We start from the raw sequence: 14,498 nt of genomic DNA on the forward strand, positions 1-14,498 counted from the left end.
GGGTACTGTACCTGGCAAGTTGAATTTGACCTTGACCTTTGAACGACCTTGAATCTCATGGTCAAATTAATAAATTTTGCTCAAATTGCCATAAGTTCTTTATTTAGGATCAGATTTGATTCATACTTTGACATAACAACACTTACCTGACATACCACAATGGACTCTACCCAAACCTTCCCCACACGCCCCACCCCAGAATTCCCCCACCTCCCAAAAACTATTTTGTTTTACCTTTTTATGTCCCTCACCACTATAGTGGGTGAATTATGTCCCCCACCACTATAGTGGGGGACATATTGTTTTTGCCCTGTCTGTTGGTCTATCTGTCTGTTTGTTTGTGCCATCTTTAACATTTTGCAATAACTTTTGCTATATTGAAGATAGCAACTTCATATTTGGCATGCATGTGTTTTTCATGGAGCTGCACATTTTTAGTGGTAAAAGGTCAAGATCAAAGGTAAAACAAACTAAATCAAAGCGGCACAGAAGGGGACTTAAATGTTTCTGACAAACACATTTCTTGTTCTCTATATGTATATAGTGGCAGTTTTCCCTCTTTGGCTAAAGAGAAACCTTGTAAACACTCTAGAAGTCACAATTTTTGTCCAATCATCATGAAAGTTGGTCAAAACATTGGTTTTATTGATATCTCAGACATGTTCGTAATTGGTCCAGATCGGTGAAAAAACATGGCCGCCAGTGGGTGGGGCATTTTTCTTTATATGTATAGTGGCAGTTTTCCCTATTTGGCTATAGAGAAACCTTGTAAACACTCTAAAATCACAATTTTTGCCCAATCATCATGAAAGTTAGTCAAAACTTTGGTTTTATTGATATCTTGGACGAGTTTTACAATTGCTAGGATCGGTGATAAAACATGGCCGCCAGTGGGCGGGGCATTTTTCTTTATATGTATATAGTGAAAACGTTAACACTCTAGAAGTCACATTTTTGGCCCAATTTTCATGAAATTTGGTCAGAACATTTGTTTCTTTGATACAAGAGTTGAGTTCAAAAATGGTTTTGGTCAAACCTTGTGATTGAACACTATGGAAGTCACATTTTTATGCTTATGTGACCGTGTGATGTCCGGCGTCCGTATGTGGGTGTGTGCGTGCGTGTGTCCGTCAACAATTTGTTTGTGTAGACAGTAGAGGTCACAGTTTTCATCCAATCTTAATGAAATTTGGTTAGAATGTTTATCTTGATGAAATCTGGGTTGGGATTGTATTTGGATCATCTGGGGTCAAAAACTAGGTAAAAAACTTTGGTAACAAACTAGGTCACTAGGTCAAATAATAGAAAAACACTATAGTGGGGGACATATTGTTTTTGCCCTGTCTGTTGGTCTGTCTGTCTGTTTGTGCCAATTTTAACATTTTGCAATAACTTTTTCTATATTGAAGATAGCAACTTCATATTTGGCATGCATGTGTATCTCATGGAGCTGCACATTTTGAGTGGTAAAAGGTCAAGGTCATCCTTCAAGGTCAAAGGTCAAAAAAACTAAATCAAAGCGGCGCAGAAGGGGACATAGTGTTTCTGACAAACACATTTCTTGATTTTTTTAAAAATGGTTAAAAAACACAAATAATTTTTTTTTGAAACATGGTTAAAAAACACAAATATTGTTTTTTATTATTTTATTTTTAAAATACCGTCCAACCATCCCACCCAACAACCCCCACCCCCCCCCCCCAATTTTTTTTTTTTTTCATTTTGTTTGCATTTTTGGAAGATAATGTAATAAATGACCACACCCCACACTATACACCCCCCTCCACTCCAACCCTCCCTCCTTTGTGATTGAAATTGAGATAGGTCCCTTCACCTTTAAAAAGAAAAATAGATGAGCAGTCTGCACCCGCAAGGCGGTGCTCTTGTTTTATATCTGCACAATTCCATTTATACTGTTTTATTTTACAATGCAGATTTGTTGAGCAGGCCATGGGTTTTGGTGACCGTGGTGGTGGATTCCGAGGGGGCAGAGGAGGTGATAGGGGTGGCAGAGGGGGGCGGTGACCGTGGAGGGAGAGGATTTGGGGGCAGAGGCTTCGGGGATAGAGGAAGAGGAGGAGGTACACTTAACTTCTGTAACAAATAATCCAGGGAGAACTCCCAGTCTTTTTATGGAGCCCGTTATACATTCAGCGATATCAGGTTTTATGATAGTTCCATTATATGCATCACACATGATGTTTAAGTATGTTGCCTATTGCAGGTGGACGTGGGGGTTTCAACAAAAGTTTTGACCAGGGTCCCCCAGAACAAGTAGTTGGTAAGTGATACCAAAGCAAGATTATGTCTTCTCTGTATGTGTATTGTAAGCATAATCATTCCACTGTTAGTAATTATTCAGTCATGACTAGATGAAGAAAATTATAAAACCAGCATTTTTTTTAACAAATCATACAAGATTGCAGTTGATTTGTCATTGTTTGCAATTTCATCTGGAAGATGTTTATTTGAAAGACATTCAATATTGAATTGTTTTATGTGTTTGCTTTATTGTCCCCTACCGGTTTCACCGGAGGGGACTTATGGTTTGCGCTCTGTGTGTCTGTCTGTCTGTGAGCCTGTGAGTCTTTCTGTCACACTTTTCTGGATCCTGCGATAACTTAAAAAGTTCTTAATATTTTTTCATAAAACTTTAAACATGGATAGATGGCAATATGGACATTATGTATGTCATTTCATTTTGTTCCTACGTCAAAAATTCTGGATGCTATGGCAACAAATAGACTAGAAATACTGCTGAAAATGGTGTTTTTCTGGATCCTGCGATAACTTTAAAAGTTCTTAATATTTTTTCATGAAACCTGCAACATGTATAAATGGCAATATGGACATTATGCACGTCATTTCATTTTGTTCCAACGTCAAAAATTGTGGTTGCTATGGCAACCCAATTTTTTTTTAAATCTGATAATGGTGGAATTCCTGACAATGGTGGAGCCGGTAGGGGACCATATTGATTGACAATATCCTTGTTTCAGCTAATATGTTTGTATTTTTTCAGTAATGGGTAACTTGTCTCACACATGCGAAGATGATCTTGTATGTAAGGCAACTAATGAAAAAGTGCCATATTTTAATGCACCAATATTCCTGGAAAACAAACAACAGATTGGCAAAGTGGACGAGATCTTTGGACAAATTCAGGACTTTGTATCCTTGGTGATAAGATTTGATAAGATTTGTAACTGTTTATTAACATTTCTTGTGTTACCTTAGTTACACTTCATGCAATTGTGTTTACAATGTTTTCATAAATGTATTGTAATTCTATTTGACCCAACAATTTTATGAATGTATTAACAGTTTTCCATTGTTTAAAATCCTCCCTTGTGGCTCTTAGATGAAACATTTAATTATCCTCAATATACATGTATTCAGAATGATTGTCTGATGTTTCAAAATGTTAAGTCACTGTATGGAGTTTTTGCAAGAATTAATGGTGGTTGTGTTCGTTGTTTTGAATAATAATTTAATAATAAATAAATAAGAGCATCCCCTCAAGGGAAATTTGAGTCCTCTATTAAGTCAATGTTAACACTTGAAAGAAACCTACTAATGGACTTTGCCTCGAGACATGCTCTAATTAGATAATAACGTCCTTAGAAGTTACTATTTAAACTTGAAAAAAACAACTACTAATGGACTTTCAGTTAGATACATTTGTTATGAATGCCATCAATTAGATACATTTGTTATAAATACCAAGCAAGGCAATGTGGGTAGATGACTAGAAACTAAATTATTGTGAAGAATGTTACCTTTGTCACTATTTTCTTTAACCAATAACAGTATTTCTCCATAAAACTGTCTGAAAACATGAAGCCCAGTTCTTTCTCAAAAGATCAGAAAGTAAGTACTTGTTATTATGCTCCCCCAAATATTTTGGTGGGGAGCATATAGTCGCCGCTTCGTCTGTCCGTGCGTGTGTCCGTCTGTCAGTGCACAATTTTCGTCCGGGATTTTTTATCAGCAACTTATGACCGGAATTCAATTAAACTTTATGGGAAGCTCCACTACTAAGAGAAGATATGCATATTATCAGCCGGTTCGGGTCGGATGCTTTTTCACAGAGTTATGGCCCTTTGAAATTTTCTAGAAAAAATTTATTGTCCCCCGAACTACTGTGCCCTCAAGACGTTTCCTTTTATCTGAATATATAGTGCAATATTGTGACCAAAAAAACTTCAGGGGAGCATCACTTGTCTCTGACGGTTTCTTGTTTATAAGTTTGTTACAGAATTTCAGGTCAGTTATATTTTAATAAATGATGTCTACTAGAGAAAGTCTGTTTAATGCCCGTAATGTTTAGCCGAATTTTTCATTGCTTAGGCCTAGGATCATGAAACTTCATAGGTACATTGATCATGACTCGCAGATGACCCATATTGATTTTGAGGTCACTAGGTCAAAGGTCAAGGTCACAGTGACCCGAAACAGAAAAATTGTTTCCGGATGAAAACTCAAGAACGCTTTTGCCTAGGATCATGACACTTCATAGGTACATTGAACATGACTCACAGATGACCCCTATTGATTTTCAGGTCACTAGGTCAAAGGTCAAGGTCACAGTGACAAAAAACGTATTCACACAATGGCTGCCACTACAACGGACAGCCCATATGGGGGGCATGCATGTTTTACAAACACCCCTTGCTTTTTGAAAACTTTTAAAATATTCTTGAATGTGTTATCTCTAGGACCTAGGGCTACCATATTTGGTATGTACATGTAGTGAGATATAGTAGTCCTCTACAAAGTTTGCTCAAATTATGCCCCTGGCTGGGGTTAAATGGTCTTTCATCCACAATCATTCAAAAGGGTCTGCTTCATTGCACAAAATGATGGTTTGAGTTTAAAATAGAGTATGTGTTTCAGTTTTGTATGTTTCATATCATTTTTAGCTCCACTATTGTATATAAAATATATATAGTGGAGCTATTCTCCTCACCCCGGCGTTATAGCATCTGCGTCTGCGTTAGCGTGCAAATGTTAAAGTTTTCGTAATACCCCAAATATTTTCTTTGTCCCTTGACATATTGCTTTCATATTTTGCATACTTGTTTACCAACATGACCCCAACCTATAAACAAGAGCAGACAACTCTATCAAGCATTTTGTCACAATTATGGCCCCTTTTCCACTTACAATATGCAGCAAATGTTAAAGTTTGCGTACTACCCCAACTATTTTCAATGTCCCTTGGCATATTGCTTTCATATTTTGCATACTTGTTAACCATCATGACCCCAACCTATACACAAGAGCAGACAGCTTTATCAAGCATTTTGACAGAATTATTGCCCCTTATATACTTAGAATATGCATATTATTGATAAATGTTGAAGTTTGTGTACAACCCCAAATATTTCTTATATCCTTTGACATATTTCTTTTATATTATGCCTTCTTGTTTACCAACATGACCCCAACTTATAAACAAGAGCATACCACTGTATCAAGCATTTTGACATACTTATGGCCCCTTTTACACTTGTATAATTGAACATTTTGCTTAAATTTCCATAACTTCTTTATTTTTGATCACATTTTATTATTACTTTCACAAAACAACACTTACCTGAATACCACAATGGATTCCAACCAAACAATACCCCACGCCCCTACCTAGAACCCCTTCCCCCCCCCCAACCTTCCCCCTCCCCAATTTTTTTTTTAGCTCACCTGATTGCTCAGGTGAGCTTTTGTGACCGGTCTTTGTCGGTCGTATGTCCCTCCGTCCGTCCGTTGACATTTGCTCGTAAACACTCTATAGGCCACATTTCTTGTCCCATCTTCATGAAACTTGGTCAGAAGCTTTGTCCCAATGAAATCTCGGCCGATGTGTTGGGTCAAAAACTAGGTCACTAGGTCAAAAAAAAGAAAAACCTTGTAAACACTGTAGAAGTCACATTTCATGTCCAATCTTCATGTTACTTTGTCAAAATGTTTGTCTTAATAATATCTTGGTTGAGTTCAAAAGTGGTTCCGATCCATTGAAAAACATGGCCGCCAGTGGGCGGGGCAGTTTTTCTTATTTGGCTATAGAGAAACCTTGTAAACACTCTAGAAGTCACAATTTTTGCCCAATCATCATGAAAGTTGGTCAAAACATTGGTTCAATTGATGTCTCGGACAAGTTTGAAAATGGCCGAGATCGGTGAAAAAACATGGCCGACAGTGTGCTGGGCATTTTTAACCAGGTTTTCCGAAGGAAAAAACTGGTTATTAGATTGGCGAATGCGGGCGGGCTGGCTGGCTGGCTGGCTGGCGGGCTGGCTGGCGGGCGGGCGGAACAAGCTTGTCCGGGCCATAACTATGTCGTTCATTGTCAGATTTTAAAATCATTTGGCACATTTGTTCACCATCATTGGACGGTGTGTCGCGCGAAATAATTACGTCGATATCTCCAAGGTCAAGGTCACACTTTGAGTTCAAAGGTCAAAAATGGCCATAAATGAGCTTGTCCTGGCCATAACTATGTCATTCATTGTGAGATTTTAAAATCATTTGGCACATTTGTTCACCATCATGGGACGGTATGTCGCACGAAAGAATCACGTCAATATCTCCAATGTCAAGGTCGCCACGACTAAAAATAGATTTAAAAAAAAAACAAACTTACCAAGGGGGTTTATTTTGTTTGTTCATTTCAAAAGTTCAGTTTGAGTTTTTTCCCTTTATCAGATTTTTTTTTTTCACAATGAAAACCTGGTTTTGTGACAATTTTGTCCCTTGTTCTCTATATGTATATAGTGGCAGTTTTCCGTATATGGCTATAGAGAAACCTTGTAAACACTCTAGAAGTCAAAATTTTTGCCCGATCATCATGAAAAATGGTCAAAACATTGGTTTTATTGATATCTCGGACAAGTTTGAAAATGGTCGGGATCGGTGAAAAAACATGGCCGCCAGTGGGCGGGGCATTTTCTCTATATGTATATAGTGAAAACATGTGAACACAGTAGAAGTCACATAATTATTTGGCCCAATTTTCATGAAATTTGCTCAGAACATTTGTTTCCTTGATACGAGAGTTGAGTTTAAAAATGGTTCCGGTCAGTTGAATAACATGGCTGCTGGGAGGGGATAAATTTTTCTCATTAAGCCCCCCCCCTTTCGAAGAAGAGGGGGTATATTGTTTTGCTCATGTCGGTCTGTCCGTCCACCAGATGGTTTCCAGATGATAACTCAAGAGCGCTTTACAATGGATCATGAAACTTCATAGGTACATTGATCATGACTCCCAGATGACCCCTATTGATTTTCAGGTCACTAGGTCAAAGGTCAAGGTCACGATGACCCGAAATAGTAAAATGGTTTCCGGATGATAACTCAAGAACGCTTATACCTAGGATCATGAAACTTCATAGATACATTGACCATGACTCGCAGATGACCCCTATTGATTTTCAGGTCACTAGGTCAAAGGTAAGGGTCACCATGACCCGAAATAGTAAAATGGTTTCCGGATGATAACTCAAGAAAGCTTAGGCCTAGGATCATGAAACTTCATGGGTACATTGAACATGACTGGCAGATGACCCCTATTGATTTTCAGGTCACTAGGTCAAAGGTCAAGGTCACGTGACCTGAAATAGTAAAATGGTTTCCAGATGATAACTCAAGAAGGCTTATGCCTAGGATTATAAAACTTCATAGGTACATTGATCATGACTCGAAGATGACCCGTATTGATTTTCAGGTCACTAGGTCAAAGGTCAAGGTCACGGTGACCCAAATAGTAAAATGATTTCCAGATGATAACTCAAGAACGCTTATGCCTAGGATCATGAAACTTCATAGGTACAATGATCATGACTCGCAGATGACCCCTATTGATTTTCAGGTCACTAGGTCAAGGTCACGGTGACCTGAAATTGTAAAATGGTTTCTGGATGATAACTCAAGAACGCTTATTCCTAGGTTCATGAAACTTCATAGGTACATTGATCATGACTGGCAGATGACCCCTATTGATTTTTAGGTCACTAGGTCAAAGGTCAGGGTCACCATGACCCGAAATAGTAAAATGGTTTCTGGAAGATAACTCAAGAACGCTTATGCCTAGGATCATGAAACTTCATAGGTACATTGAACATGACTCGCAGATGACCTCTAACGATTTTCAGGTCACTAGGTCAAAGGTCAAGGTCACGGCGACCTGAAATAGTAAAATGGTTTCCAGATGATAAATCAAGAATGCTTATGCCTAGGATCATGAAACTTCATAGGTACATTGATCATGACTCGAAGATGACCCGTATAGATTTTCAGGTCACTAGGTCAAAGGTCAAGGTCACGGTGACCCGAAATAGTAAAATGGTTTCCAGATGATGCCTCAAGAACGCTTATGCCTAGGATCATGAAACTTCATAGGTATATTGATCATGACTCGCAGATGACCCCTATTGATTTTCAGATCACTAGGTCAAATGTCAAGGTCACGATGACCCGAAATAGTAAAATGGTTTCCGGATGATAACTCAAGAACGCTTATGCCTAGGATCATTAAACTTCATAGATACATTGATCATGACTCGCAGATGACCCCGATTGATTTTCAGGTCACTAGGTGACCCTGACCCGAAATAATAAAATGGTTTCAGGATGATAACTCAAGAACACTTAGGCCTAGGATCATGAAACTTCATAGGTACATTGAACATGACTCGCTGATGACCCCTATTGATTTTCAGGTCACTAGGTCAAAGGTCAAGGTCACGGTGATCTGAAATAGTAAAATGGTTTCCAGATGATAACGCAAGAAGGCTTATGCCTAGGATCATGAAACTTCATAGGTACATTGATCACGACTCGAAGATGACCAGTTTTGATTTTCAGGTCACTAGGTCAAAGGTCAAGGTAATGGTGACCCGAAATAGTAAAATGGTTTCCAGATGATATCTCAAGAACGCTTATGCCTAGGATCATGAAACTTCATAGGTACAATGATCATGACTCTCAGATGACCCCTTTCCATTTTCAGGTCACTAGGACAAAGGTCAAGGTCACGGTGACCTGAAATAGTAAAATGGTTTCTGGATGATAACTCAAGAAAGCTTATGCCTAGGTTCATGAAACGTCAAAGGTATATTGATCATGACTTGCAGATGACCCCTATTGATTATCAGGTCACTAGGTCAAAGGTCAAGCTCACTGTGCCAAAAAACGTATTCACACAATGGCTGTCAAGGTCACAGTGACTCAACTTGGAAAAATGGTTTCCGGATGATAACTCAAGAATGCTTACGCCTAATATCATGGAACTTCATAGGTACATTGACCATGACACGTAGATGAAATAATGATGAAACTTGACCAGGATGTTTGTCTCGACAATATCTAGGTCAAGATTGAATTTGGTAAAGATTGAATTAACCGACACCTCTTAGGTGAGCGAATTAGGGCCATCTTGGCCCTCTTGTTAAGTAATTGTACATGTGTGGTCATTTACTGGTCCACTGCAAAACTTTGTGAACCTGCTACTCTGAACAATATGGTCTCATTAGCTTATAATAAAAGTACATGTAATCTCTTTTGCATACTGAATAGAAACTTCAATACATTTTATTCCAACCTGGACTAAATCCAACTTAAAGCGTTTGCCACATTTTTGTCTTGCCATTTTTTTACTTTAAGTATAAAGCTTTATGAAAACGCATCTCAAAATATTCTTTTGATACCAGTCACTGCTAAACTTTTAATTTGTATATTTTCCCCTTCACATGTTTTCTTTTAAAGATCTAATATTCGTATTATTTATATTTCAGTTTTATATTGACCCATACAAATTGTTGCCGCTGGCAAGGTTTTTAGAACAACCAAAAGGTCGTGGTGGAGGAAGGGGCCGTGGTGGTGATAGGGGTGGTGGCAGAGGATTCGGTAAAAGCAGTTTATTGTTCAAATTTTAATTAATTGTTGTACATTGTGCTATGATCTTTTTTAGCTCACCTGAGCACAACGTGCTCATGGTGAGCTTTTGTGATCGCCTTTTTGCCGTTGTCCGTCGTGCGTTGTCCGTTGTGCGATGTCAACATTTGCCTTGTTCACTCTCTAGAGGCCACATTTATTGTCCAATCTTAATGAAATTTGGTCAGAAGATTGGTTTCAATGATATCTTGGATGAGTTCGAAAATGGTTACATTTGTTTGAAAAACACGGCTGCCAAGGGGCCGGGCATTTTTGCTTATATGGCTATATATGGCTAAAGCAAAATCTTGTTAACACTCTAGAGGCCACATTTATTGTCTGATCCTCATGAAACTTGGTCAGAAGATTCATCCCAATAATATCTTGGAAGAGTACAAAAATGATGCCGGTTGGTTGAAAAACATGGCCACCACGGGGCGGGGCTATTTTCCTTATATTGCTATAGTAAAACCTTGTTAACACTCGAGAGGTCACATTTATTTTCCGATCATCATGAAATTTGGTCAGAAGATTTGTCCCAATGATATCTTGGATGAGTTCGAAAATGGTTTTGGTTGCTTTAAAAACATGGCCACCATGGGCAGGGCATTTTTCCTACTATGGCTATATATGGCAATAGTAAAACCTTGTTAACACTCTAGAGGCCACATTTATTGTCCAATCTTCATGAAATTTGGTCAGAAGATTGGTCTCAATGATATCTTGGATGAGTTCGAAAATAATTATGTTTGCTTGAAAAAATGGCTTCCAAGCGGCAGGGCATTTTTCCTTATATGGCTATAGTAAAATCTTGTTAACACTCTAAAGGCCACATTTACTGTCTGATCTTCATTAAACTTGGTCAGAAGATTAATCCCGATAATATCTTGGACGAGTTAAAAAATGATGCCGGTTGGTTGAAAAACATGGCTGCCAGGGGGCGGGGCATTTTACCTTATATGGCTATTATAGTAAAACCTTATTAACACTCTAGAGGCCACATTTATTTGCCGATCTTCGTGAAACTTGGTCAGAAGATTTGTCCCAATAATATCTTGTTATCTCAGGTGAGCGACTTTGGGCCTTTCAGGCCCTCTTATTTATCACTTGAAATGACTGTGGTCTAAGTCAACTTTACTTAAAGACGGTAAGTCATAATAATATTTGAAATATTACTTTAAACCTGTAGGTATAAGTTCGCTTATGTTGAAGTAGTTTAAGTGGTGCAATTTTGTTATGACTATTTAAAGGAATGTATGAACCGGTAGATACTAGGATGTATTCTGCCTTTTCACTAATAAGTATGGATCCATTTTTGTAGCTTCTTATTTTCTTCAAGCAATAACATGGTTACTGTGCAGATGAAACGTACATAATTGTATTATAATTGCCTTTGCCTATAATGCTAGATGAAGACAAAATTCATCAACTTTCAAAAATGGTTGTTAAAAGTACAAAATGTGTGTGTCGGGATTGAAATTAAATGTTTGAATTCTCTGCAGCAAACACTTTTTGTATGAACAAATTATATACATATCTTTTTGCCCATCTTTGAAGTACAGTATACTTTATTTTCACAACTTTTTTTTTCAGGCCGTGGTGGGGGTGGTCGTGGTGGGTTTGGCGGCCGAGGGGGTGGCAGAGGTGGATTTGGGGACCGCGGGGGTGGCAGAGGTGGTGGTTTCCGTGGCCGAGGAGGCGGTGGTGGATTCCGGGGTGACAGAGGTGGTGGCAGAGGTGGAGGGGGCTTTAAGAGGTTTTGAACAGTTCAAACTATTTGGTTAGGTAAACAATTGAGCTGAACTCTTTTTAAACACATGACTGTGTTTGCTGAGGCTTGAAAATTTAGTACAGTGAACGCACCACATGGATTTTGATGTATTGAATGAAGCAAACTGGGGCAGTAATTATGAACATGGGAAAACTGACCAGATATTGCAAATGGTTTTATGGAGGTCTATATTATGCTTCATGTTTTCCCATATTAGGAGAAATAGATCCAAATATCAGTTTTATGTGTAGTATACTTAATTCTAGGATATACTGTATAAAATTGCTTGACAATTAAAATGTTCAGTTTCTAATTACCTTGTACCTGGTATTTGTTAATACTTAAAAATGTAAAACAGTTGGGTTTTACAATATGAACTTAAATGATTATTCTTGATGTCTTTTATATGTTAGTTGTGTTTCATATGAAGCTCTACAGGTCGATTTGTTATTGTTTTGAGAAAAGCTAGTTTTCCAATTTTTTTATGGTTAAAGATCTAAAGAAAATGATGAAAAATCATTGTTCAGGTGTAAATGCAACTTAAAAAAAATATATTGAAAATAAACTAATGTAACATAATAGATGATAGTTCGTGTTGTTTTTGATCCACTTTCAACCTTAACAGGGCAGAACATGTTCATGCTTATTTGAGCTCAGTATGAACAAATAGGTCTTTAATAAAATCGATGTTACTTTTGATTTTTATGCGTTTTTGGTTGCTATGTTTCTAAAGTGAAAGCTTTGCAAAACATTGTAAGGAAATTACTATTAAATCTTGAGTGTTTTCATGGTGAGCCCATGTCCATCGCGTTGAAGAGCATGCTTGGACATACTTCTTTACCGCATTTAATGCATGGGCATCCCATGCTGATGACTTGCTATCGCACTTCAATACTCAAGCGACTTAAGAACATTATAAACGTCTGAGTCTTTCAGATTAACACAGATTGAATGAAGTTTAAAAGGTTTGACAATACGATTGTTTAAGCTAACGATTACTTTCTCCTTCAATTGATGTATAGATTCATATAGATATATAAAACTGTGCCTGAGCATGAATGAACATAATTTTAATTATGAAGAAGAACATTACATGCTGTATTATGCACATTAGTATTATCCCTCTTTTATCCGTTCTCATGCGTAAAACATTATGAGTTTTGTTTGACTCTAATATCTGCTGTGAATTCTTAATCTACAATGTTTTAATTATTAAATTTATTTATTTGAAACTACCAGGGAGGAAAATGTTAGGCTAAAATTTTCCGCCTATCGCCATGCTTCGTGTTCATTTACCTTGTGAACACGCAAGATGTTACGCGATCTTCTAGAAAGTTGGACAGAGCATTGGTCAAAACGATATTTCGACCGAGTTCGAAACTGGATTTTATGTAGTAAAAAAAAACTTGGTCACTAATGAATTAAAAACATCAGCAGTCACTTTTCCCAATCCCTAGCAAGCTTCACAAAAGCTGAGAAGAGTTCAGTTCCTTCTTGTTCCCGGTGAGCAACCTAGAACATTTGACCCTCTTGATAGAAAAGATTGTATATTATCACATATTTGAACAGTCGTGCAAACAAAGTCTTAAAAGCTAAAGTATGTAGCTTATCAAAGTTTGATGCCAGAACAGGGACTCTATACGCTCCATGGCCGGAAGTACCTGTTTCAAAACCGATAGCACCTATAATAATAAATTTAAATTATTAAATATTGTGCTAAATAATGGTTAAATCTATATGTATGTTGCTTTCTTCATCACTCTTTGAATCACATCATTATGATACTAGTAATTCAAGATATTAGGATTATATTCTCATGTAATGCAGAATTCACGTGCTTACATACTGATTGGACATCAAAATGTCAACATGGTGTTAAACACTACAAGTCTCTTCGGAATAGCATGTACCAAAGTACTTGATTTTGGATTAATGTGCGGTCCGGAATGAAACGTTAATACGAATTCAATTACATTCATAATATAAAATGCTCATACATGTATATATTTATAGCATAGCAATACTATAGAAAATATAATAGCGGTAGTTATGTATTGGTGTCCCTTTACTGTTGTATTGCCGACGAATTAGATTCATTACGAGTTGTTTCAGGTTTTAGAAAGGTATTAAAACTATAACAATTTGAATTTCTGTTCTTTCTTATATATCCTACTGTCAAGGAATTCTGCCTCTAAAATCTACAAAAAACACGCTCTTTGGCAGAGTTTATCTATGGCAGGTATGTGTATTAACACACATACCTGATCTATGGTTACTGTTGAATTCATTAGATGCCAACCTTAGAATTAATTGCAGGACCTGATCAATGCGTCACTCACCAGACCATGGTAAAATAGCTATACGCAAACGTGTATGTCGTCCTCTTGTGGAGAGCTAGTTTTAAGACTTAAAGGCCGCTCTAATTCTGCACAATACACATCTCATTGCAAATTGAGAATTATACCCATATAGCAAATTATGCTACAAATGTTCTGTATGCCTGCATACTTTTGTGTTTTAGAGACCTTCTGATCAGTAACCACCTGTCAAACTTGGAAATAAATGTTTGATTTGTTTATGGTTATTATTTAATCTTTAACATACATTTATTTTATTCGGGCATAGTTACAATATTTCAGATATACCGGTAAGCAACTTATTATTACACTGAAAGTTGGATTTGTCAATATTTTCATATTATAAAGCATCAAATTCCAACAAATATTAACTTTTACATTTCAGTCCCATCTTGTGACTGTTGTTCCGTTAATTTCTAGTTCAAAAGAGTTATTGAACA

At 37.3% G+C, this 14,498-nt stretch overlaps 1 protein-coding gene across 1 annotated transcript; it reads left to right on the top strand.

Moving 5' to 3' along the window:
* The first annotated feature begins 1,938 nt into the window (after positions 1 to 1,938).
* Positions 1,939 to 12,280, top strand: LOC127869016 (H/ACA ribonucleoprotein complex subunit 1-like). Its single transcript, XM_052411275.1, is given in 7 exon segments — positions 1,939 to 2,015; positions 2,017 to 2,081; positions 2,225 to 2,281; positions 3,023 to 3,171; positions 3,811 to 3,870; positions 9,792 to 9,903; positions 11,524 to 12,280. Coding segments are annotated over 7 exon segments (678 nt in total). The 5' UTR covers positions 1,939 to 1,950; the 3' UTR covers positions 11,694 to 12,280.
* The last annotated feature ends 2,218 nt before the right edge of the window (positions 12,281 to 14,498 follow it).

This window comes from Dreissena polymorpha, chromosome 2, assembly GCF_020536995.1.
Source record: "Dreissena polymorpha isolate Duluth1 chromosome 2, UMN_Dpol_1.0, whole genome shotgun sequence".
NCBI lineage: Eukaryota > Metazoa > Mollusca > Bivalvia > Myida > Dreissenidae > Dreissena > Dreissena polymorpha.